General features: G+C 37.9%; 1 protein-coding gene across 3 annotated transcripts in view; it reads right to left on the bottom strand.

Moving 5' to 3' along the window:
- Positions 1–26,306, bottom strand: part of LOC128871714 (tachykinins) — a 95,901-nt gene that overhangs the window by 7,255 nt on the left and 62,340 nt on the right. For all 3 annotated transcript variants that reach the window (XR_008456059.1, XM_054113691.1, XM_054113692.1), the window contains exons 2-4: positions 4,593–4,788; positions 1,848–1,978; positions 430–1,027 (exon numbers count right to left, since the gene is read on the bottom strand). Coding sequence is in view for 2 of the 3 variants with exons in the window: in XM_054113691.1 (XP_053969666.1) it covers positions 430–1,027; positions 1,848–1,978; positions 4,593–4,730 (867 nt within the window). In the remaining variant the exon portion in view is untranslated. The remainder of the gene's footprint in view (positions 1–429; positions 1,028–1,847; positions 1,979–4,592; positions 4,789–26,306) is intronic.

The following is a 26,306-nucleotide window of genomic DNA, read 5'->3' as shown; positions in this document are numbered from 1 at the left end:
ACACGGAATTACCCAAAAACTAGTGGCCCATTTTCCAAAATAATTATTTTAGCATATTTATTTTTTTGTGCTTAACACTTTTACCAAATTTGAATAATTTTCAAGTGAAATTTTTTTTTTTCTTTAAAAACTACCGTTATATTGGAAGTGAGCATGGGTATCGACCGATTTTGGTCTATTTTAACACGAATCCACTTTCGACAATGAGTAATATGAGTACCAAGTTTCATTTAAAAAAATTAATTTTTGCTCGACTTATCGTGCGCAAGGACGACGGACAGACGATTGGACAGACATGGCTAAAGCGACTCCTCTCATCATTCTCTTGCATTATACGCAAATATATGCCTCTATCTATCTCGATTTCCTTGGGCTGTTACCTGTGCTGTTACACAAGTCCGCTGGTATAAAAATATGTGTTCCACTCACCTCTGCCGGCGATCGCTTGAATGTCTGATGGTCTACATCCTTCTTTCCCCGCACACCCACAAACGCATTCACCGGCCCACGTTTCTCATCCAACATATTCAACGGCAGCGTACCATCCTCATCATTATACAAGTAGTTCATTACCCCAGCAGCTGGTCGCTTTCCTCGCATTCCAGTGAAACCAGTTGGCGCTCGTTTTGTGACATCATTCTGTGGTAATGTTTTGCGATTTATCAAGTTATTGAAAAAGTTCTGCATCAGAGCTTCACGCAAATGATCCTCTTCCAGCCGTTGCAAAAGTGAGTCAATGCGATTAAAATCGCTGCCGGAATACTTTTTGCCTCGCACTCCATAAAAAGTACTGGACGCTTTTTTGAAGCGTGGGTCCAGTGTCAACAATCGATCGTATGCATTATTCAGCTCATTTTCATAGGCCACCTGTTGTGTGGGGTCAATGCTCCAATCGGCGTAGTTATCACCATCCACTGCTAGACTATTGGCGTTGCTGTAATCGGTGAACTCATATTCCTTTTTGCCGCGCATACCAATGAAGCCATTCGGTGTACGCTTGACTATGTTCAGTGCTCGCAGCGGATTGCTGAAGAGAATGCGGGAAGGAGAAAAGGGGATAAGATATGAGAGGAAAATTACACTTTAATTGTATTGTAATTAAATTATTAGCTTAGGAACCCGTTGTTTAAATTTAACTTTCGATACACGTTATTCAATAATTAGTTAATTTTACGAAAATAGTACCTGAGAAAATGAAATTGGCGAATAACGGTACACTTAAAACACTTAAAAATATTTGATTAAGGTAGAAAATTCAAAATTTGTTTAAAATTTTCCTTGCCCTGCGCTCTTTTAAATGCCACACTTAATTTAACCTCGCGATGACATTTACTGTTACTTTTTAGGCGAAAATTCAAACCTAGAAGTTTAGGATATGACGGTTTGAGATGTCCTTGCCCGCCTTCAAAAATACTCCATTCTAACACCAGAATATAGGAAATTTATCTATTTCTATCGTGGACTAAAAATAAACAGAATATTTATTTTTTAAATTATATTATCCGATAAAGAATCTCTAATAGCTATTAATTAAAAAAAATTAAAATATTTAAAGCTATAATTTTTTACGCCATGCCCATATTTTTACGCCCTCCACTGTATAATTCAATTGCCTCACGACAAATTGCAATCAAAATATTCTTCGAAATGTAAAAAAAGCACAAAATAATATAATTAAATTTGTTCTGTTTGCGTTCATTGCCGTTAGCACCCATTGCTCATTAATTATTTTCAAACACTTTTCACTCCACTAAAAACGCAAGTTTTCAATTCTCCAGCTTCTCTTAATCATACGCATCTACCCATTCAGTTTTATGCCACTCAATAATTTTCTTTGTATTTCTTACCCGAGATGAAATGGCAAATTATGCTTGTCCTTATCATTGGGTGTATCTTTGTTTTCATTGTTGTAGTTGTCCGCTGGTGTAGTGGTGTCGCCTAATGTTGAAACATCACGTTTGCCCCGTTCGTTTATGACCTTTTAATGTTTGAAGGCATCAAGAAAGCAGCGCGGGAAAATAAAATTTTAGAAAATTGTTCATATTTTTGGCTTAAAGTTACAAAGTCACGTTTAATTTACATACATACATGCATATATTCATATAGTGTGTACTAATACGTTGCAGTGTTTAAATTAGGAACTATCTATTTCACTATTTTGTTTTGAGAGCGGCATTAATATGAGTCAGTTTAATAAAAAGAAGGCAAAAACGGCCAAAATTTGACGGAAACATACATAATTGAAAAAGTGGGCCATTTCGGGCAAAGAGCTCACCTTAAAACCGTGTAATATTCATTTGAGTAAGGAGCTAGAGCTACCTGACCTTGCTAGGCGTCGAGGTTTCTCAAATTTGAGAAAATATAAAATAAAATCCGCCGCTGAAAAAATATTTTTGATTCGGTAGGAGTAATCAGCAGCAGTTAACCCTCTATATTTAGATATATTGTGGCACTGCTAGATCCGACTTTTTTCCAGTTTAATCTATAAATATATATATATTTATATATATATAAATAAATCTTCCTATTTGTGACGTGAGCTTTGATGTTGTTCCACAAATGGAGGGACCTGCACTTTTAAGCTGACTCCGAACGGCAAATGGTTTTTATGAGAGCTTTTTTGTGACAAAAATACACTCGGAGGTTTGCCATTACCTACCGAGGGTCGACCGCTATTAGAAAATATTTTTTCTTCATTTTGATGTTTCACGGATATTTGAACCTACGTCTTCCGCACCAACCCATTCGGCTGTGGCGGCCGAATAGCTAAGATAAATATTTTTGTTAATCTCTCAATGAAATGTTTTCAAAGATATTGCGTCCGAACATTGCAGAACTCTGAGGAGTAGTAGAGAAGGTGCAGAATACACTTTCAATCTTGCCCTGTAATAACTTTGATACTAAGCAGTGTGCTGATAGGATATACCAGGTTGTTGAATAAGTTTTGCGGTTCGATAAGAGAGGGCATTGCTACTAGCCTAAATTTGTTTTTGTTATGTTGGTACACTCTTCATATGAAAGCATGTGTAGTGTGGTTAGCTGCATAACTGGGGTCATGACATTGGTTTATTTCAATTGTGTTGGTGGTATACGAAATACATTAACACAATTTCCGTTCATATTACTTCATTGCCGTGTGAATAACGGCTGATTAGACAAGTGTGTGAATTTGTGTGCGGGCAGAATTATGCTGCCGAGTACCCAGTGACGTGGCAGTCCAAGTTTCTCTCACAATTTTTCTTCGCGTGGTCTAACCTGGTTATTATCATTCTTGACATCTGGTTTGCTTCTAGAGGTATTCTGATTTTATTTAGTCTTATCTCATCTGAGAAACTCTTTCGCTTTGCAGTTTCCGCCTATATATCTGTGACCAGTGACTATTTAGATATTATATAGGGTGGGCACCGAATCTACGAAATCAAGCCCCAAGCTTTTTTAATTTGCACTTTTACATTTGGGTTTCGTATGCCGTATTTATCACAAGAATAGGATTTAGCGCAGTTGGTGACTACCATGACCTAGTGTGATTACGCATAATACACGAGCAGCAGATTCATGCTTCAAACCCGGAACATCAACACGTTTGATCGCACTATGAATATATAAGTATGTACTTATGTCTTATTTTAATGAATTAATTCGGTGTTCGGAGAAAGCTTAAAATTGTCGCATTTGTAAAACAACGTCAAGACGCACACAACAAACTGGATAAGCTTGGCCAAAAATCTAATAAAGGACATATTGGCCCATTTATTATTATTATTGCTATTACTATTACTGCTTAGCTGTAAGTAAGCCCAGATATGATTCCAGAGACGAGACCTTATACCGAAAAGATGGTTGTTTGATGGTGATTCCATGCCGACCTTGTGGTTTCTTTGCTTACGTTAACTAATATTTTACTGTAAAGGGCACCAGTTAACAATAACGTCACCGTATTTTTTCTTTCCAATTGCGTGGGTTCAAAATTTGTGAAATATGGTTCCAGAAAGATGGATCTACATGCTTCAACGCTTATGCACTGCCAACATGTTTTTTACAAAAACGGGCCGGCCAAGTGACTCCTTCGGTTGTATGATTTGAGAGTTTTGGCCTGTTTTTGTTACTGCTATAAGTCACTTTGTCTCTGTTAACAAGCAAGTAACATTAAAATAGCTCCAAGCTAGTGGGTCTTTGCTCCTCCCTGGAACGAAAATTTGCAGTAGTACCCATCGATACATGAGGGTAGAGTAATCGAAGATTAGCTTCGATCGCATTGAGCGCATCCATGAGATGGTATTACACTAAAAAGAAGTGTATAGTTCTTAATGCAAAACCCTTTTCATAAAAACATATGTACATATACAGATGTAAGTATCCCATATATTATATAAAGCAATATTTCCAGACATTTTAGGCAATCTTATTTACTGAACTACTCACATACGTCCATTGCGCAAAGTCGCTATAAAAAGCTTTTTAATTTTCAAGATGTGCCTTTGCACAAACTTTAAAATAACATTTTCTCTTTGAGTCGGTGCTACTTTGTATTTGTCCCATAGATAGTTTCGAGTTTTGTTGTTGTTGTAAGGCATTTCTTGTGATCAACTTACCTTTGGGTAATTAAGCTCCTCATGCGTCGGCGACACATTTCCGGTGCCATTTGCCGCTACTACCGCATTCCAAAGTAAAAACAATAGCAACAGCTTGCAGCAGTACACAGTGGTGTATTTCAGAATTTGCACAGCCATTTAAAGTTTGTTTGAAAAGAGGAGAATGCGGCGATTATAGTGGTAATGGAAAGGATATCTGAAATGGGAAAAATTGAGAAAATTTGCATATGGGTAAAGTATTTTATGTTATAACATTTACTTATGTCAAGGAAATTTTCAATGAAAAATGCCATGATCCATTCAAAGGGATGTCACTGGAGCAGTTTATTTTGTTATTTTGTGTCTTGATTGTCGAAGTTTGCTTCCCGTATATTTTTCTTATTTTTGTTGAAACTCAGATAGTCGGTCTCAGTTCCAACTCACCGAAAAAATTCCGTAGGCATTTCAACATTTTATATTTTTATTTGATTTTGATTTTTATTTTATATTTTAGGCCCCTCATTTGGAAATGCTGGCTCCTTCATGGAAACATCTTGTAACGCTTCAAGAAAAGTTTTTTATACCTAATCAAATGGAAACAATGGACCGTTTAACGTCCATGAGAACTCAGAAGTCAATATTTTCAATGGCATTTCGCACACAAAGAGCAATGTTGAACTACTAAGCGGAAATTAAATACTTACGCAGCCTAAAGAAGACCTATCAAAGAACGATAGGATTATATGTCGCTACAGTTGACACCAGCTGAGACCTCTAAGCAAGAAAGATGGGTTTTAGAATACTCAATGAGAAAACTCTGTGGCCAAATGAAAAACTGGAGCACTTTGAAGAACTCTAGAACTCTAGCTTACTGAAAATGCGTTCAATCGCGGCAGACGGCGGAGCAGATGAAGATGTCAACTGCAGGCTAAACAAAGCATGGGTGGCATTCGGACGAATGCATACAGTATGGTCGAGCTAGCAAATCTCCAGGCGCTCTAAACTGCGAATATTCAGGTAATGTGTGAAGACAGTACTGTTGCATGCAAGTGAACCATTGCTGGTCTCTAACACCATCGCACAGAGGCTCCAGAAATGCCTCCAAATCTTCTATAGAATATTCCATCAACAACGACGCGGTGTGGGGATCAACGAATGAGGAGCTCATCCTATGGCAAATCAAACGTAGATAGTGGCGATGGATAGGCTACATCCGCAAGGGCGCAACACCACATGGCACGGGGCAAAAACAAACAGCCCAGAACCGTATGATGTAAGAGTCTTGTCGATACTCTTTGTTCCCGAATGGAGTGAACAAGGGGGTAAAAATAAATAAATAGAATTTGCGCGTAGGTTTTTCTTATCTTCGAATGGCAGATGTTTTTATGAAAAATATTTTCATTGCGAAAATACATTCAGAGGATTATTATTGTCTGTCGAGGGGCAACCGCTTTTAGAAAAAACGTTTACTTGCACCCACTATAAGATGGTCTCGCACAAAACTCATTCCGATCCGGCGGCCTGTGGCCTTAGTTGGTCTTCTTATAAATAACACTATGCAAGATCAAAGTTTGGCGAAAGGCTTTGGTAGTTCATCTGACTTCTTTAATACTTTCTAAATTCAATTATCTTCGTCAATTTAGTTTCAGTTTACGAGATAATGGTGTTTGAGAATTTCTCTCGCGCTCGTTGAGAGCTATACATTCTGTCAAAAAAGTAACGGGAATTGTTCATTAAAACGCCAAATAATTGTTGAATCATCAAATTTGTCGCTTTCAAAATAGGCTCGAAAAAATACACATATGCCATCGATTAGTTCAGTCATCAAAGCATCTTTTAAATGCGTTTGAAGATATCTTCTTCAGCTCCTTCAGCGAATTCTCCTTAATGTAAAAGCCTTATTCCTCTCATAGAGCCGTGTTTTTCACTCGCCCTATGGCTTTCTGCAACATTTTCAACGATTCGACACACAAAATCCCGTTCAAAACACCAAATTTAAGACACATTCTTTGTTCGATATTTTTTCCATAGTGAAAATCGCAGAGCACACCTGCGATTGACTGATATAATTAATTGCTAAAAACAAGTAATTGACTGACCACGCTCAAACTCTGCTACACTATAGAGGACATTTGTACCACCGTTCTAGCAAAAAAATGTAGACATATGTGCAACGCGCGCTTTTTAAATGAACAACTCCTGATATTTTTTTGACAGAATGTATTTGAAAGCGTATGGATGCCTGGTTTGGTGGGAAGCTCTTCGGAAGGGCTATAATATCACTAAACTGGGGAGGGTGCAAAGGACTGCATGCATTGGCGTTACTGGAGCATGTAAAACTTGCCCCAGTGCTGCCCTGAATGTCCTTTTGCACGTTATTTCCATCGCAGCGCAAAGTGCAATTACGCTAAAGGAGGTTGGCCTCTGGAGGCAATCTCTCAAGGGACATGGTAGCATTTTCGGACAGTTAAGACTGTGATTTCTCCGAACTTCGAACAGATCTCTTTATCCGCAAACTAGAGTTTGAGGGTCGTGTTAGGGCAATCTTTCCAAATAGGCAAGATTGGATCGAGGGGAAAATCTGCACCGAAGCTTGCCCCTCTGTCTTCCCTTGCCCTTCTGTCTTCGGAAAGTCCTTTGGACTCTTCGCCATTCAATTTCCAAACTCGTAGCTGTGGAAAGGAGGAAGGGAGTTGGGTTCAAAGCGTCTCAGACAGACAAATCTCAATAGCTATCTCTCTGACATGAATGGTATTAATTTGAGGCACAATATCAAGATGCATAGCGGAAATTGGCGAAGAATCTCGATAAATCACCTAACAAAGGCTGTTACACAGGGAAAGAAGTAGATGTATCATCTTTTTAGGTTAGACTGCCACATGCAACAAATTTAGCGGAGGAGGAGTGCGAATTGATACGGAGCTTAAATGAAGATGGTACAAAAATTAGCGATATAGCTGCTAGAGTGAATCAACAAAGAAATAATTGTTATAAATCGCTATACTTTTTAGAAAATCAAGCACCTATGTAGTTCGTCTAAATTAGACGAATGGCATAAGCTTAAAATCCGGGGTCTAGCTGTGCGGTCTAAAGACCAAGACTCATTTAGATCTCAACATATCCAGAAGAAAAGTCCATCAAATCTTAACCGAAAGTAAATTAATTAGTTGTATGAGTTCCGAGAGGCTGTACCCAATTTATTGTAACGCCACATAAATAAATGTTTAGCATTTGCTGAAAAACTTAAACTTTGGATCGACTAGTCTTGTTGTAAGTATTAGCGCGAAGTGCGAAAATCCCGCCAAATGTGCGGCAATGGAGATTCTTTTATTATGTGTGCAATACAAAGAAGCTTCTTTCACCCAGAAAGGAACTAAACAAAATTGAAAACTTCCTATTGATTTTTGACAATTTTTTTCCTTGACAGGGTTGCGCAAAACATAAACATGTCGTACATTTGTTATATGGGGCAAATGTGCAACTCAGCAAAGGAAATAAATTATCAAAAATCAATGAGAATGTTGATCTACTTCACACTTACACTTTGGTACACAAAAATTGAATGGACTATAAACTGCATACCATACAAAAATTTCTCAATTTCTTCCTTTATAAGTTTACTCAATGCATTATCGCCCTACGCTCTTCGATTAAGTGCCAGGTATCAGACGAGAGCTACTGTTTGCGTCGAGTGTGACCAAGAGTTTCTGAGCATATAGTATATCATGCAATTGGCGTTTAATACTGCTCCAGATGGCGTTTGTATTTTTATTGTTATCAGGACTTTGGACTCTATCCAATCTATTGCATATGGTAACACGGGTACTTTTGCTTGCTATTTTGCAGACGTGGAATTTTTTACGTCTATTTATTTTAGTATTACATATCGCAAACAAATCGAGTTTAGCTTCGGCAACTAACAGGTGGTGATCGCGGCCGATATCCATGCTGCATTTATTTCGAACGTCATGATGGCATTCAAAATTATCCATTTACTCATTATCATTATGTCACTCGTTTTATATCAATCGTATACCCCGCACCTATTCTGTTGTAAAAAGCATTGCACCCAACGGAAGGTTAATAAATTGAACTCAAAACTCATTGCTTTGACATCTGTTAGTTACCAGGCAGATAAATACGTCATAGGTTTAAATTTATGGGCAAACTCTCTTCTAAGTGCATACATATTCATAAAAACTAAAGACTGGTTTATTTTTGTAGTGATAATTTTCCGCAAACGATAAAAAGACTAACAAGAATATTAACAATAACAATAGCAATCAGATTACAAATAAAATTAAATCAATAATCAGAAACCGAATAAAATAAAAAAGGCCATCTGCTGTTATAGAAAGAAAATATGTCGATCGTGCGAGTGAACTCACTGACGTGCCATTGTCCAACCGCCAAATTACTTAATCGATTTTAACAAGCCAGAACGAGTTTCTATGCATTTCTTTAATAGTGGAAACAGGTATTTAGTTTTTTAGATAGCACACCAATTTTATTCAAATTATTTATAGTTAAACAATTTTTTAATATATCTTTTTGTATACATACATTAACCCTCCGTTGGGTACCTGGGTCTGCTCAGAATTTTTCGACTTTGGACGTGAATTTAACATATTTTTATTATAGCCAACTATGGTTTATAACTATGTTTGTATATTCAGATTTAACTTTCCAGCACTTTTGCTTTAATTTGATTCTTATACGAGTATATAAGAGTGACATTCTTATCTGAGTATTTTTTATAATTAGTTGCATTTTGTTCTATTTTATACACTCATCATTGTTCTAACTCAACTCAATTGACTACCATTTGGGAGTGCGTTCGAATCTTCATGCATGACACAGCAAAATGAACGAAAAAGTTTCTTCTAATACCGGTCGCCCCTCAGCAGGCAATGGCAAGCCTCCGAGTGTATTTCTGCCATGAAAAAGCTCCTCATAAAAAATATCTGCCGTTCGGAGTCGGCTTGAAACTGTAGGTCGCTCTATTTGTGGAACAACATCAAAACGCACACCACAAATAGGAGAAGGAGTTCGGTCAAATACCTAATAGAAGTGTACGCGCCAATTATTTATTTATTTTATTTTTGTTTTATATATTTGTACGAACATATACGCAAATACAAAAATCGCTCTCCATATATACGTTTCTTGGCATGCGTTTGGGTTTGATAGAATATTTATGTCTTGCCTGAGGCAATAATGCATGGACGAATAAATAAATTGAGCTTTCAACAACGATATGCACACAGAAATTTACATACATTTTTATGAAATTATATTTATCATGTCGGCATACGTATAACCACAAAACCAAGACTGGGCAAAGTTGGTTGAAAGCGAGGCTTACACCAAAGCCAATCGAACTTTAAGAGTGCATTAAAAAATGGAAATGATTGCGTATGTACATACTCAATGAAATGTAATGGAACGAGGATAGACTATATGGATAGGATACGTATGAGTGTGTGAAAAAATTCAAAACATACGCATATAAGTAAAAATTAAATCATCTCGTGAAGTAAAAAGTTCGTATGCGGTGTGCCCAAATGAGAATATTTAATGCTAAATAAATATAAGTAGAGGGTGAGCCGTGGGCTCATCGGTAAGAATACCGTACTGGAAGATATATATACAAGTATACATATAATTGGCGCGTATACCTTTTTTGGGTGTTTGGCCGAGCTCCTCCTCCTATTTGTGGCGTGCGTCTTGATGTTGTTCCACAAATGGAGGGACCTACAGTTTCAAGCCGTCTCCAACTGCAAATATTTTTTATGAAAAGCTTTTTCATGGCAGAAATACACTCGAAGGTTTGCCATTGCCTGCGAAGGGGCGACCGCTATTAGAAAAATCTTTTTCTTAATTTTGGTGTTTCACCGCGATGTGAACCTACGTTCTCTCTGAATTCCGAATGGTAGTCACATACCAAGATATTCGGCTACAGCCGATTTCACCGAATCGGCCCCACAAATGCAGAATATAACCTTTGCCAGGGTTCGCTTCAAGAGCGCTCCTACTACTCACGAAAAGTTCTTTTGCTAATTAGGAATTCACTGTAAGTCTCGGACTTCAGCCACATTTTTCTTCGCAAGGAAGCAGGAAAATCAAAACTTTCCGCAAGTAGAGAGAATTTAACACAAAAACAGAATGAGAATATGACTACCATGTTTCCGACCTCGGCGAAGTCGATCAGCCTCTGTCCGTTACCGGATGTTTCGTTGTGCAGGCTGAATTTTCCGACTTTGGAACCAAACATTCCCTCCTTGCCCACCCAAGCACGATTTTTATATCGTGGCGGGGGCAGCGCTCAAAGGAACGTTCCAAGCGCTCATAGAAGGAATCGTTGGTCGCATCGTCCTTCTCTTCCATCGGGGCATGGGCGCAAATTAGCGATATGTTAAAGAAACGGGCTTTGATGCAGATTGTTGCGAGACGCTCGTCCACCGCAGTGAACGAAAGTACTTGGCGGCGAAGCCTCTCTCCCACAACAAATCCGACACCGAATTTGCGCTCCTTTACATGGCAGCTGTAGTAGACGTCGCTCCTATGGTTTTCTTTCCTTGCCCCGTCCATCGCATCTCTTGGATGGCAGTGATGTCAGCCTTTACTCTCACGAGGACATCAACCAGCCGGCAGAGGCACCTTCCCCATTAAGAGACCGGACATTCCAGGTGCATGCCCTCAAATCATAGTCCTTAGTTCGATGGCAGGGGTCGTCATCAGTGTTGGAAGTTCTCATCCGAGGCTTTGTGTATATTTCCATGGGGGGCTTTAAGTGGCGGGTCCCAAACCCAGCGCACAACCAGCTATCCTGGAATGTTTCGCCGTCTCACTTTAGCTCATTTCCGAACGGGTGTTCGGAAGCTACCCAGAGGATACTTGGGCTAATCGCGGGAGTTGTGAGCTGCTGGAATCATATGCAGAAGAATCGTCCTGGCCACTCCCAAGTGAATGGCGATCAGTAACTTTCCCCACTTGCGTGGACTTCTACATATCGAACCATCCTCCAGATAGATATTGCTTATTGTAAAAACAGACTGCAATAACTAAAATAAATTGAAAACAAAAATATTTACTTATATTTACAAACAAGTCATCATTCTTGATTTAGCTCAGTTAACAACGTAAGGGTATACGGTTTTTTCTCAAAACATATTTATTTATTCATCAATTTCTATTTTATTTCCTTCAAGGTAGTGCCCCTCAGATATAATACACATGTGCAGTTCTGATATGCACTGTTTGGAATGTCCTTGAGCTCTCTCCGCGATTTGGTTTTTATCTCCTCAATCGTCGTAAAACGCCGTCCTTTCATGGGTCTCTTCAATCTTGGGAACAGTAAAAAGTCGCCGGGGGCCAAATCTAGTGAAAACGGTGGCTCAGGCACGATAACGGTGTTGTTTTTGGCCAAATAATCTCTCACAAGCAAAAATGAGTAAGAAGGTGCATTATTATGATGCAAAAGTCATGATATTTTTTTCAAAATTCCGGGCGTTTTTTTCACGGCGCATAACTTCCAGGTTATACTTCTTATTTACCGTACGACCTTGTGGTAAGAACTCCTGATGCACTACGCCATGGTAATCGATGAAAACAGTAAGCAAAATCTTGACATTTGATCAACTTGGCGTGATTTTTTTCGTCTTGGCTCTCCTGGACTCTTTTATTGTAACGATTGGGCTTTGGTTTCGATGTCATAACTATATACCCATGATTCGGCACCAGTTATGACCCTTTTAAGCAAATCTGGATGAACATTGACGTCATTCAACAATTCCTGAACGATGCTCATGCGACGTTGTTTTTGGTCAAAATTCAGCAATTTTGGAACGAACTTCGCTCATGCCCAAAATTTCCGTTAAGATTGTATGGAATGAGCCAACCGACATGCCGACATCCTCAGCAACATCTCTAATTATTATTCGACGATTCTCCATAACAATTTTTTTCACTTTTTCAACATTTTCATCAGTTGTTGATGTGCTGAGGCGTCTTGAGCGAGCGTCGTCATTCACCTTCTGTGAAAAGCTTGTACCACTTGTTAACATTTTCTTTCCTCAGAGTACTCTCACCGTATGCCATTGTCAACATTTCAAGTGTTTTTGAGGACTTAATTCCATTTTTTACACAAAATTGATCCAACTTCTTTGATCCTTTTTTTGATAGCAGAAAATCGTCGAACACGCAAAACACTTGTATTATTTATGCCTTTCACAAACAAACTAAACATGCTACTTTGCTAAAACCGTGAACATATCTTCGAGACGAGTGTACCAACAAAAAAATAATAATAATCGAAAATCGAATGTACGTAGCCCGCGAAATTTGAAAAGTCACCTTATTTTCTGAACAAACCTGGTATGTGGTTATTACAAATAACTAGTTACGCCTACTTCTGAGATTAAATCGTATTTTTAAAAGAAATAGTGTACGATAATCCTCAGTGAGATTACCTGCTCTTTAACGCCTTAGGACCACTTAAACGTATTTAGCTTTAAGAAAGCTTTAGAAAAATCACTCATACAATCAAAACAAACTCATGCGCATAAGTAAATATATATATACATATGTAGGACACTATCCAAAACAATGCAAATGCCATTTTTCACGAACATCTCATTTGCAAATATGTAAAACACACCATCTGGATATCCGCAAGCTATCACCAACAGAGAATTCTAATTGCTTGAATGGCGGCGTTATAGTTAATAATTTTATTGAGTCAATAAATATGCGAGTAAATATGCTTGAAAATGCCGCTTAAGGATATGTACATCCCTGCATACATACATATTTATATATATGAATGCGTTGGGATTCCTTTATATGTATGTGCCCGGATATGCGCCACTTAAACGCTTGTGCTTGCTTGAATATCCCTCAATCCGCACTCCAATTCCCATACCCATTGTTCTTATTATTTCTGTCGGCTCAATTGCGAACATCGACCCTTTAGTGTAGTTTGTGCGAAAGTCCCGCATACATACACACATATACCCTACCCACTAGTGCATGAATGTGTTGGTTTGTGCGGCCTCCGGTAACGGAATTCAAATCAAGTCAATTTGATCAATCAACACAACTAACAAACAGTCGTGGCTAGAAAAGTCACATTGCTGCGGGTCAAAGAAAAAGTCGGTTGTGGTTTGTGTGCGAAAATCAACCTTTTGAGGCAGCGACGATGGTGCGAATATACAAATGCAGATACTAAAGCGTTTTTCAATAGGTGCGCTTCAACTTTTTTCCGATAGGGAGGGCGAACGACGCAATATTTTTTATTTTTCGCTTGTCATTTGTAAACTTCATTAGTATACATTTCATCATGGAACGCTAAACACTTGAGCAACGATTGCAAATTGTGCAAATTTTTTATGAAAATAATCGTTCAAATTTTTTATGAAAATTTATAAATTTTCCAAAAAATCATCTTCAGTGATGAAGCTCACTTTTGGCTCAATGGCTTTGTCAACAAGCAAAATATGCGTTACTGGGCAGAAAGCAATCCACACGTGATTCATGAGGCACCGTTGCATCCCGAAAAAATCACTGTTTGGTGCGGTTTACATGTCGGCGACGTAATTGGCCCATATTTTTTCGTTGACGAGAACGATCGCCATGTTACTGTGAATGGAAATCGATACCGCGACATGATAAACGATTATTTTTGGCCGCAATTGAATGGTATAGACTTAGACGACATGTGGTTTCAACAGGACGGGGCCACAAACCACACAGCACTCGCTACAATTGATTTGTTGAAGAGTAAGTTCGATGAGCGCATTATTTCCAGAAATGGACCGGTCGAATGGCCGCCGCGCTCGTGTGATTTGACGCCTCTAGACTATTTTCTTTGGGGTTATGTGAAGTCATTGGTCTACAGTAACAAGCTGGCGACGATTTGTGAGCTCAGAGCCAATATTGAACGCGAAATTGCTGGAATTTCGGCCGATTTATGCAAAAGAGTGGTCGAAAATTGGGTTCAACGATTGGATTTCGTAAAACGTGCACGCGGTGGTCATGCTAAAGAAATCGAATTTCATACTTAAATGTATATGTTCAAACTCGATAATAAAAAAAAAATTAGTTAAAAAAGTCAAACCGTTTGTGTTTTATTCAAAAAAAAAGTTGAAGCGCTCTTACTGAAAAACGCTTTACATACATAGGTACATGAATACGCATATAGAAATAAAAGGCGAATCAGTGATCCGGGCCTGACGCATTGTTGCTTTGTTTACTTAAAAATTCAGTTTCCCTTCGCTTTTGGCTCTCTTTACTTTCGGTCTCACTTGCTTTGAAAAGTGTTCGTTTGTTTTTGCCTTTTGTTTGTGACATTGTTGCGTTACGCATTTTTATTACAGTATTTTCAAGTTCCTGTTTCGTGGGTGGAATGTTCTGTTTAATGTATACCATTTCGTTGTACGTGGAGATTATTGTGCTTCTAGGCGTTTTAGATGTGTGTAAGTATGTACACGTTTACCTATTTAAACTCACTTTAAACTCGCTATCCTTATGTATGTTTGTACACACATTATTTTACAATAACAACAGTAATGTACATATTAAATGCACATTTTCAGCCACTCAACACTCCCTGGTGTCTAAAATTAAGCTTTAAGCTTTCAGCATTAACAGCATCATTTTGCCGCTTAATATCACTGATTTGACATTTCACCACCGCAAATGTGTCCCTTTGCGGTTGCTGGATATATATAATTGTGGATATTCGTACATGTATTTGTTTTAAGCACTCCATGCCTATGATGAGCCCGCTAATTTGTGTGATTGTTTGTCTTGCAGTGATTGTTTGTGTTAGTAATTAGTAAATTTGTTAGCAGCTTATTTGGGGCTTTTGTTCTTGATGCGAGCACTTTGTCGAAGTTGCCTAATTTCAGATGCTATTTCAGTTTATATTTCCGTGATTAAATCAACAGTTAATACTTATAAGGAAGTCAAGAGTGTAAGTTATAAAAGTGATATTATATTTCTATAAATATTTTTGTATAATTTTAATCATTTAATGGAAAGGGGCTAACTAGTAATTTCTTAATACTTAAATAAGTAATTAAAGCCATGACGGCCACCTCAGCCGATTGAATTTGTGCGTCACTACCATTTAGCTGGTCTGAAGTTCGATTCGCACTGCATGCATAAGCGATGTTAAGTTCAAGACTGAGTTTTTTAACCATGAAATATCTTATCAACAAAAAAAAAAGAGAACAAAAAAAAAATCAACATAAAATATGGTAGGAAACTAAGGGCCCTGCTAATTATGGGACATCATCAAGACACACACCTCGGATTGAAAGAGAAGCTCGTGCAATAAATAGCAAAAGATATATGGGACAATTATAACTATACTTGGAGTAGCAAAAAGTTCTGATAGTCTCCGACTAACATTTAGCGAAACGTTTGCATTTCGTTCCTCATATCGGAAAATGGAATTTGCCCTACAACATAAAATTGGTAGATGTACAGTTCTACGAGCGAGACAGTATCGACTGCGTTATTGGATTAGCGCTACTTTATGATTTGCTTCTGGTCGGTCAAATCAAGCTACGCAATAATTCACCGGTTTTGCAAAAAACTAAGCTTGGTTGGACAGTTTCTAGCATCGCTGTACAAATAGCTTGACGTCATCGGCATATAAAACTTTTCTCACCATGTCTGTTAAGATTTTTTCGAAACAACTACAACCAGATGTTCAAAAACCGAGCTGACCGTTCAAAGAAGGCCCCAGCAGCCTAGATAATACTACGCCGCTGCTTTCAAAAGGTTAGTCTCTCTTAATTATACATTCTCTCGTAATTCTACACTCCTCAGCACCTCCTCAGCATTCTTTGTCATTTTTCATTTTATTTCAAACTATCGGATTGTAAGTACGTGTGGCCACATTGGCCTTCGGCTTACCCATCTTAGCGTACAATAGATTCCCACTTCTACTGGAAAGCCCATCTTACAAAAGAGAAAAAAAATTTACCAAAAATGCCGAAGCGCTTTTTCCATAACAATTTTCCAAAAGAAAAATCGAAATTTTAATACTATTACAGCAAGCAACCCAAACAGGCCGTTATCTTCCGACTCATGCTTAGCAGTTCAGCCTTCATTAAACAATATTAGAACCAAATGGTGTAGTAGCGGTTTTTCCAACAAGAACTTTGTTTTCCAATAAGGACAAAGTCTAATGTCATAACAGTTTTGGAATTCGATTTTTAGATATATTCAAAATATAATCTTCAGCCATTTTAAAAATTAACTCCATTTCGCTCGAACATCTAAAACTAATAATAATTCGCTATGAAAATGGTTGATCTGCAAAAGTTACATTTCGTAAAATTCGGGAAATTTTTGGTCAACATAATGATGCTTCTGAGAGAGCTATTTAGAATTTGGTCAATAAGTTTGAGTCGTTTTTTGGTGCGCTTTGTCGTCTGGAACTATGATTGGGCCTTTTTTGATCGAAAATTAGACTGGAAATGCGGTGCGATCAGTTTATTAGGCTATTTAGAGCTGTAAACAACTGCATTGGATTATTATTGATGCTAAGATATCTAGCCTCAAAAGATGGCGAGAGTGTTGAATCTCAAGCTCAACTAAACTAAGGCATGACTTTTTGATATGCTCTAAGCTTAGAATTTATATTGTCCTGTTTCTATTTTCAGGATATTATCCTAAAATAAAGAAGAAGAAGAAGTTATATATAATGACCCTATTGATGGATACCACTGATATGTGACTTCATGAGTATGGTGCCAAAATGAATTTACAACCAGCCAAATTTCCCGCTGGCTTAACTTCACGAAATTCAGCCGCTCCCATTATGTATTTAACAACACTGAATTGCTTTTTGTGGGGCTATGTTGAAGATAGAGGCTATACGGAGCCAACCGAATCGATTGCAGCCTTAAAACTCAGAATCCGTGACGTGAGTAACGAAATAAACCCGCCATTTTACCAAAAAGTTATTGAAAATTTTAATTTGAAATCAACATCTGTAATCGTGGTCGAAGTGGACATCTTAATCTCTGGACCGACAAAATTTTTCATTTGTATTTACCAAACTTTACTCTTTCTATTATTTTCATCTGAATTCTTTGCTTTAAGTTGTTTTGAAAAAACAAAGTTCTTCTTGTGAGAAAATACCTACCTTACTTGGCATCTTACCTTTTACTAATGCATTCACTTTTATCTCTTTGTTTTCGTCACTGTTACTAACTTTCTGAAGACAGTAAATTTTATTGTAATTTGTGAAAGAATCAAAATCAAAGCAATGAATTAATACGAAACGACACTAACGGCAGTTTCTCAAAATTAAATTGTCTTTATAATTGTCTGGATGCCTGGGCTACCTTTTCGACAGGTAATACGCATTTTCAATTGTCCCAAGGTTAGAAGTCTAAATATAAAATATTTGTCTAAATTATTCAAATTTTCTTTAAATCTAATTTCCAAAGAAAGTTACAAATAGCATCAAAATTCCATTATTATTTGTCTGTTGATAAAATTAAAAAAAAAAAAAAAAATACAGGCTTAGACTGGACTTAGGCTTAAACTTTTGTATCATCTGAGGTGATTTTTTCTAAAATATTTAAAAACTAAATTTATTGAATATATAAAAATTCGATTTTCGAATCCGTCCAACTCACATAAACTTTAAAACTTTTCCGAAATATTTTGGCCGAATCTTACAATATAATAAATGAATCCCGGTATGATCCCGGTGAAAAAGCTTATATCTTTTTGCTTAAGTATCCTAATGTATGTATCCACATATTTTTCATCATAGGTTGGCCAAAAAGTTTTGCGGTATTTTTATTGAATTTTCAATTGTTCATAAAATTGGTTATAATAATGCGATTTAAGTCAAATATGCGCCGTTTTGTTCGATGACGAGTTCCCAACGAGATGCCAACTTCATAATGCCCCTCTTATAGAAGCTCGCTTCCCTATTGTCAAAAAACTCGGAGAGCCAATTTTCACAATACTCTCTTGTGGACAACTTCCGACTACCAAGCTCGTTCGCCATGGACAGAAATAGGTGGTAATCAGTTGGTGCGAGATCCGGACTATACGGTGGATGCAAAAGAACCTCCCATCCGAGCTCCCGGAGCTTCTGGCGCGTCACCAAAGATGTGTGTGGCCTGGCGTTGTCCTGATGGAAGACAATTCGGCCTCTGTTGATCAGAGATGGCCTCTTCTGCATGAGTGCTGCATTCAAGCGGTCCAGTTGTTGGCAGTACAGGTCCGAATTGAGCGTTTGGCCATAGGGGAGCAGCTCATAGTGGATGATTCCCTGCCAATCCCACCAAACACACAGAAGAACCTTCCTGGCCGTCAATCCAGGCTTGGCCACCGTCTGGGCAGCTTCACCGCTTTTCGACCACGACCGTTTGCGCTTCACGTTGTCGTAAGTGACCCACTTTTCATCGCCAGTCACCATCCGCTTCAAAAACGGGTCGATTTTGTTGCGATTCAGAAGCGATTCGCATGCATCCATACGGGCAAAAATGTTTTTTTGCGTCAAGTCATGTGGCACCCATACATCGAGCTTCTTTTTTAATCCAAGCTTCTTCAAATGGTTTATAACGGTTTGATGACTCATGCCCAGCTCTTGGCCGATTTTATCGCAATTTTCGACGACAGGCCTTCCGGACCGTGGCGCATCTTCGATCACCTCTGCGCCAGAACGAAAACGTTGAAACCATCGTTGTGCGGTGGAAATGGAAACTGTATCGGGTCGATAAACTGCACAAATTTTATTGGCAGCATGAGATGCATTTTTGCCTTTATCGTAGTAGTACTGTAAAATATGCCGTATTTTCTCTTTATTTTGCTCCATGTTTGCGACGCTATAACTCACGAACGACTAAAAGCAAACAACAATTAATCAAACACGTGTTAGCACGTGAAAAGAGCTTTCCAAAAAGCTCTAGCGTGAACCGATGCGACGAATACAACTAGAACTACGCGCTTGCAAGGAGAAGCTTGCGGAAATACCGCAAGACTTCTTGTCCAACCTATAAATAAAAGACTACCCTTTATTTAACAAACCTTATATGCATGGGGTTTTTATTGGAATTGATTATGGCAGTACGAAATTTCGATGTGAAAAATAAAATAGGGTAGGGTTTCAGTGGTAGGCTTGCCAAGCAAGCTTATGCTGCATATAGAACATTTTTTTAACTTTGCTCAAATTTGTTACCTAATTTTTTAACAATCCATTATATCGAGAGTTTTTCTGTGTGAATTAATACTGTTAATGTTTTCTTATTCTCCTCAGTGTACGAGGTGTGGTCAAAAAGTATCGCGAATTTTGTGTTTTTGTCTCCTTCAAAGTAATCCCAATGAGATATTATGCACTTGTGCCAACGTTTTTTCCAATCTTTGAAGCACTTCAAAAAATAATTTTTTTTATCTTGTTCAGCTCCTCCTTCGATGCCGTCTTTATCTCGTCAATCGTAGCGTAGCGTCGTCCTTTCAAGGGCCCCTTCAGTTTCGGGAACAAGAAAAAGTCACAGGGAGTCAGATCTGGGGAATACGGTAGCTGTGGCATCATTAGTGTGTTGTTTTTGGCCAAAAAGTCGCGGACAAGCAACGATGTATGAGCAGTGGCGTTATCGTGATGCAAGAGCCAATTTTTGTTCTTCCACAAATCGGGGCGTTTCTAGCGGATTGCTTCGCGCAAATTGTGCATAACTTGCAGGTAATATTCCTTATTGACCGTTTTTCCCTGTGGCAAGAACTCATGATGCACAACGCCCTTGCAATCGAAGAAAAGGGTAAGCAAAACTTTTACATTCGACCGAACTTGGCACGCTTTTTTCGGTCTTGGTTTCCACGTTATAACAATAAACCCACGATTCGTCCCCAGTTAAGACCCTCTGGAGCAAATTTGGGTCGTCGCGGACAGAGTCCAACATCTCATTAGCAATGTTCATGCGATGCTGCTTTTGGTCGAAATTGAGCAGTTTTGGTTCGAATTTTGTGGCGATCCGTCTCATGCCCAAATCATTAAAAAAATCGAATGGCACGAGCCAATCGATATGTCTAGGTCCTCGGCAACTTCTCTAACGGTGATTCGACGATTGGCCAATACCATTTTCTTCCCTTCATTAATTTTTTCGTCTGTTGTTGAAGTGCTCGGGCGTCCGGCACGCTTTTCGACGATCATATCTTCTCGGCCTTCTGAGAACATTTTGTATCACCGATAAACGTTGCTTTGGAATAGGTAAAAATCGAAAACGAGCCGAAACATGTGCAAGCGAAGCAGCTTTCAACAATTGAATGACAATCAAATGAATCAAATGAACATTCAAAATGACCGAACTCGTCGGCATGAGTGAGAGACATGAGTACCAACATATCGCCACAAAAAAAACGAAATTCGAATATAGGTAACCTGCGAAAATTCAAAATTCGCGATACTTTTTGAACACACCTCGTATGTAAATAACTTCCAATTAGAAATTAACTTCTATAATTTACCGCAACAACATTCATGTGCATTGTTTGTACATTCCCTTTTTAACGGCGCCTCTCGTGTATTTCTGACACTGCGCTAAAGTTGACTTCGGCACATCTTCAATAATATTTCAATACTCAGTAATAAATAAAATTATCTATCATTGCGTCTCTGTCTATGTATCGCAATGATGCAGTGAACTGTGTGTGCATTCAACCAATCAGTCAAATTGTCAGTCAATGAGTAGCTCAGTCTTCTTCGACGTTTGTCTGTGACTTAGGTAAGTTACCTCTTTATTGCTGCTACTTGTGGTTGTTTGCGTGCCATAGTGCAGGCTTGTATTCGTTTTATTTTTATGTTTGTATGGGTACACATTGGCGATGTCAACATCGGGACCACGGGAGTCCGACCTTTTTTCAATTTTGAAAATCAAGGGATTGTTGAATATACTTTTTTTACATCACATGCAATTAGTAAAATTTTCATCACAAAAATCCTCCTTTGTGAGTAAAGGAGAGCTTTATTTGCAACATTCGTTGAGCTTTAATATTATATTTAAAATTTCCTAACATCACAGTTTAACCAAAACAAACAGTAATTTAATTTAAAAATGTGATTCGCTACCCTATTTGAAATACACCAAACTTTATACTTGGTTTACTACGTCAATTTCTAGTAACTGTCAAACTCTTGATAAACTGTGTGGCCATATTTAGGTAAATAATTTGGTTTTAATTTCAGTTTTTAATACTCTTTTTATTAGAAAATTAGATTTAAAATAATTTTAGGCAACCAATTGCTGCTGTTCCAAGTATATTTATACTTTTAATAAAAAAAAATTGTTATAAAATACTGAAGACTTAAGCTTTACGAGTATGTTTTTTTTCTTGTTTATAAATGAATTTAATTTATTGTTTCAATAAATATATGAATTACAAAAAACTATGGCACATAAACATACTCAAGTTAAAGCCGGTTCTAAATTAGTTCAACCTTTCTTTAATTAAAACTGTTCCTTAGCTTAGTCATAGTCGAGTAAGAGTCGACTTTTTCGCTCAGATCCAGCACTAAAGTTAGAGTGACGAAAAGTTGTTACTTTAGCTGCTCCTAAAATTCTTAAATCAAACGAAAATTCAAATTCTGCGTGTGTTTGTGGCGTTTTAATTGATGAATTTGAGAGAAAAGTAATAATGAAAATTGAAAAGAGAATAAGTAATAATTAATAATTTGGAACACTTTTTATAACTCACAATTATTAAGAATGCAAAATCATGCTTTCTCGAGTTATTTATACAAAGTGGCGCAAAATTAATTACCCTTTCGGAAAACTTATAATTTTTGCAAATGGTGTCGTGTGTCAGACATATTTGACACTTGTGGACTAAACAGCCGCAGTATACAAACATACAAGCAATGGAGCGCATAGAGGTCAATAAAAGATTTTCATGATTCAAAATTATCTCTTTTATTCAGTAGATTCAAAAACAAAATTGGATGATTAATTTTGCGCCACCTTGTACAATACTTGTTATCCAGATGACCGCGATCTAAAGATTACGTTAAAATTATAATGCACCGTCCGACTTGGTTAGTTCTGAAATATTCGTTTTGCATTGTTTTTGCAGGAACATACATATGTATGTAAAATACCGTGGAAAAAGAGAGTATTTTAGTCTTATTAATACAAAAACTTTGTACTCTGTTGCAAGAGTGTCATAATATAAAAATTAAAATGCCGAGAAAACCCGCTTCAAAGTTTTCAATTTACTATACCTCTCTAATAATAGGTTCTCATATATATTTAAAAAGCGAAGTTACCCATACGAAATTTCTCTTCCGAAATCCGAGGTTATGTGTTTCCTGTGTTATCGATAATTATTATTACGAATGTAAAGAGAAATGACAAAGTAAAAACTAAATAAAATGAATGCCGGAAAACAAAATAAATTTGAAGTCACATTGTCCTGTTATTGCTTTACAAAATGTGCTTTTAATATCGAATTATGTTAAAACGCTAGAGGAAAAGCGCGCCACAAATAGGAGGATCTCAACTAAACACCCAAAAAAAGTGAAAGCGCCAACTATAATATATATTCATATATATATACAATATATAATATGTATGTTGAATCTTCTACCATCGATATGTAACGATTCACCGGTGGATACACTATTCTGAATTACACTTCGTTACCGACACACACTTATCTTTCAATCCCCAAAACTCTAATGATCCAAAGTGTACTTTGGAATATTAATTTATCAGACGCCTTGTACTTTTCATAGCCTACTTCTTACATTTCGCTTTCATAGCTTCTCATGTTTTTACATTACATAATTCCATAACTTTCTACATTTCTAACTTTTTAATATTACTTTAACTGAAGTGGACTATGATTATGCCTCTATATTTCTTCGCAATAATATTTTGAATTAAAACACGGTGTACTCTCTCCTCCCTCCGGACAAATCTCTTAAGCCGACACCTCTCATAATCAGCCAATTTTTCAGTACGTATAACAAATCCTTAAGAATTTCTTAAAATAATTTTCTCTTGAGCAGATAGCCCTGCCATAACATTAGCTTGTTTTTGCATTTTCTCATAAGCGTACATTTCCCATAAGCAATCAAATCTTTTAGTCCCTTAGGTGTCCGCTTAAGAGAGAGTACACTATACCATAATACGGGGAATGACATAAAGTCCCGCAAATCTCGGGATGTAAAAAATAAAACCCGAGAATGTCCGGATCAGTGAATCTCGAAATTCCATAGTGAACATGTACCTCCCAGTATATTCGCGTGCGCACAAGTGTATGAAAAATGTGCAACAACCTGTTGATTATATTCAATTGAATTGATTGACACCAATGATTACAACAACAATAACAAAATATACAACAAATTGACGATTGCATGAAGACGTTGAAAAGTTGACAGCGGCAGTAGCATCAGCATCAGCATTTGTAGCAAATGCAAAAATAAAACAAAAAGTGCAAGTAAATGGCAACATTTGCATTGCGGTTGATGTCAATTGAATTTGGTCTTCCTCATCGTTATCGTTTTTTCTTCATCTCCTTTAGTGGAGTAATCAACTTGGTTGCGGCGCTCCGTATGCTTTGCGCCAAATGCTTCAGGAAGAAGACACCAGCCACTTTTGGAATGTTTGCTGTTTTGTGTTAACTTGTGCATGCACAGTGCGGTGGCAATATCCGTTATGCCAAAAAAAAAATAAAAATAAAAGAAACACAAATGTTGGCTTGGCCGTAAAGGCCGCGCTTTCAATGTACCATTGAACACTTTGCATGAATACGAGTTAACTTAGGTAGCAATGGCTTGCAACAGCCGTTGCCATCAACCAATCGACTAAAGTAGTAACAGGAAATGTTGTTTTGTATTTAATTTAACGGCGCAGTTATTTCTACTTGCTTAATCCCATCGTACAGCAATAGCGGAGTAGTTGCTAATTAGTTTGTAACGCTTTTCTATTTCTATGATAATTCATGATAAAACTATAATTTATTACTTGTAATTTATTTGCGGTCGCCGTAGCCGAATGGTTGGTGCGTGACTATCATTCGGAATTCACAGAGAGAACATAGGTTCGAATCTCGGTGAAACACCAAAATTAAGAAGAACAGTTTTCTAATAGCGGACGCCCCTCGGCAGGCAATGGCAAACCTCCAGGTGTATTTCTGCCATGAAAAAGCTCCTCATAAAAATATCTGCCATTCGGAGTCGGCTTTAAACTGTAGGCCCCTCCATTTGTGGAACAACATCAAGACGCACACCACAAATAGGAGGAGGAGCTCGGCCAACCACCCAAAAATGGTATATGCGCCAATATATTTTATTTTATTTAATTTATTTGATATTACGCGGTTGTAAAATAAAATTTTGAAAACAGTTTTTCGGTTGAGTGAAGTTGGGTGTAACATACTTGAGGATGTTCCTGGGTTCAATTACCATCGTGGATAAAATAAAAAAAAATATTGTGCCACTTGGCAGACAATGACAGGCCTCTGAGAATATTTTTGTTTTTCATTTAGTGACAGTTTAAAAATAAAGGATCTTCCCCTCGTAAGAAAACTTTAAAACCATTTTTCAACGATGCCAGCAACATCCCAATATTATATAAAGGGGTTCGGCTGCGTTAGCGACGGAAAATAATAGGACTATGAATAAGTTCGTGCGGTTTTACAACAGATGGCGTAACTTGATTATTATTCCATCGATCCACATTTCCAAACATTCATTGGAGAGCTACTGTCGTAAGGCACAAACGTCAGTATAAGTTTTTTATTTGAAGCGTAAACAACAATATTTTTACCACACTTGAAAATGTCGAATTTCGTGCCAAATAATGTGTTTTTGCGGGGAATTCTTCTTCATTATTTTAATATGAAGAAAAAAGCAGCCGAAAGTCATCGTATCTTGGTGGAAGTTTATGGTGAGCATGCTCTATCTGAGCGAACGTGCCAGAAGTGGTTTGCACGCTTTAAAAGTGGTGATTTTGGCTTGGAAGACGAAGAACGCGAGGGTGCGCCGCCAAAGTTCATGGATACCGAATTGGAGGAATTGCTCGATCAAGATCCGGCTCAAACGCAAGAAGAGGTTGCAAAAACTTTGGGAGTTGATCAATCAACCATTTCCAAACGTTTAAAAGCCATGGGAATGATCCGAAAGGTAGGCCATTGGGTGCCGTATGAATTGAAGCCAAGAGACGTTGAACGCCGTTTTATGGCATGCGAACAACTGCTTCAACGGCACAAAAGAAAGGGTTTTTTGCATCGAATTGTGACTGGCGATGAAAAGTGGGTCCATTACGACAATCCAAAACGTCGGGCAACGTATGGATACCCTGGCCATGCTTCAACATCGACGTCGGCGCAGAATATTCATGGCCTGAAGGTTATGCTGTGTATCTGGTGGGACCAGCTGGGTGTTGTGTATTATGAGCTACTGAAACCGAATGAAACGATTACGGGGGATGTCTACCGACGACAATTGATGCGTTTGAGCCGAGCACTGCGAGAAAAACGGCCGCAATACGCCGATAGACACGACAAAGTTATTTTGCAACATGACAATGCTCGGCCACATGTTGCACAAGTGGTCAAAACATACTTAGAAACGCTCAAATGGGATGTCCTACCCCACCCGCCGTATAGTCCAGACCTTGCGCCATCCGATTACTATCTCTTCCGATCGATGCAACATGGCCTGGCTGACCAGCACTTCCGTAATTACGATGAAGTCAA

The sequence above is a fragment of the Anastrepha ludens genome, chromosome 2 (genome assembly GCF_028408465.1).
Source record: "Anastrepha ludens isolate Willacy chromosome 2, idAnaLude1.1, whole genome shotgun sequence".
NCBI classification, from domain to species: Eukaryota; Metazoa; Arthropoda; class Insecta; order Diptera; family Tephritidae; genus Anastrepha; species Anastrepha ludens.
Note: the sequence above shows the minus strand (reverse complement) of the source record. Positions and strands in the feature narration are given on the sequence as shown.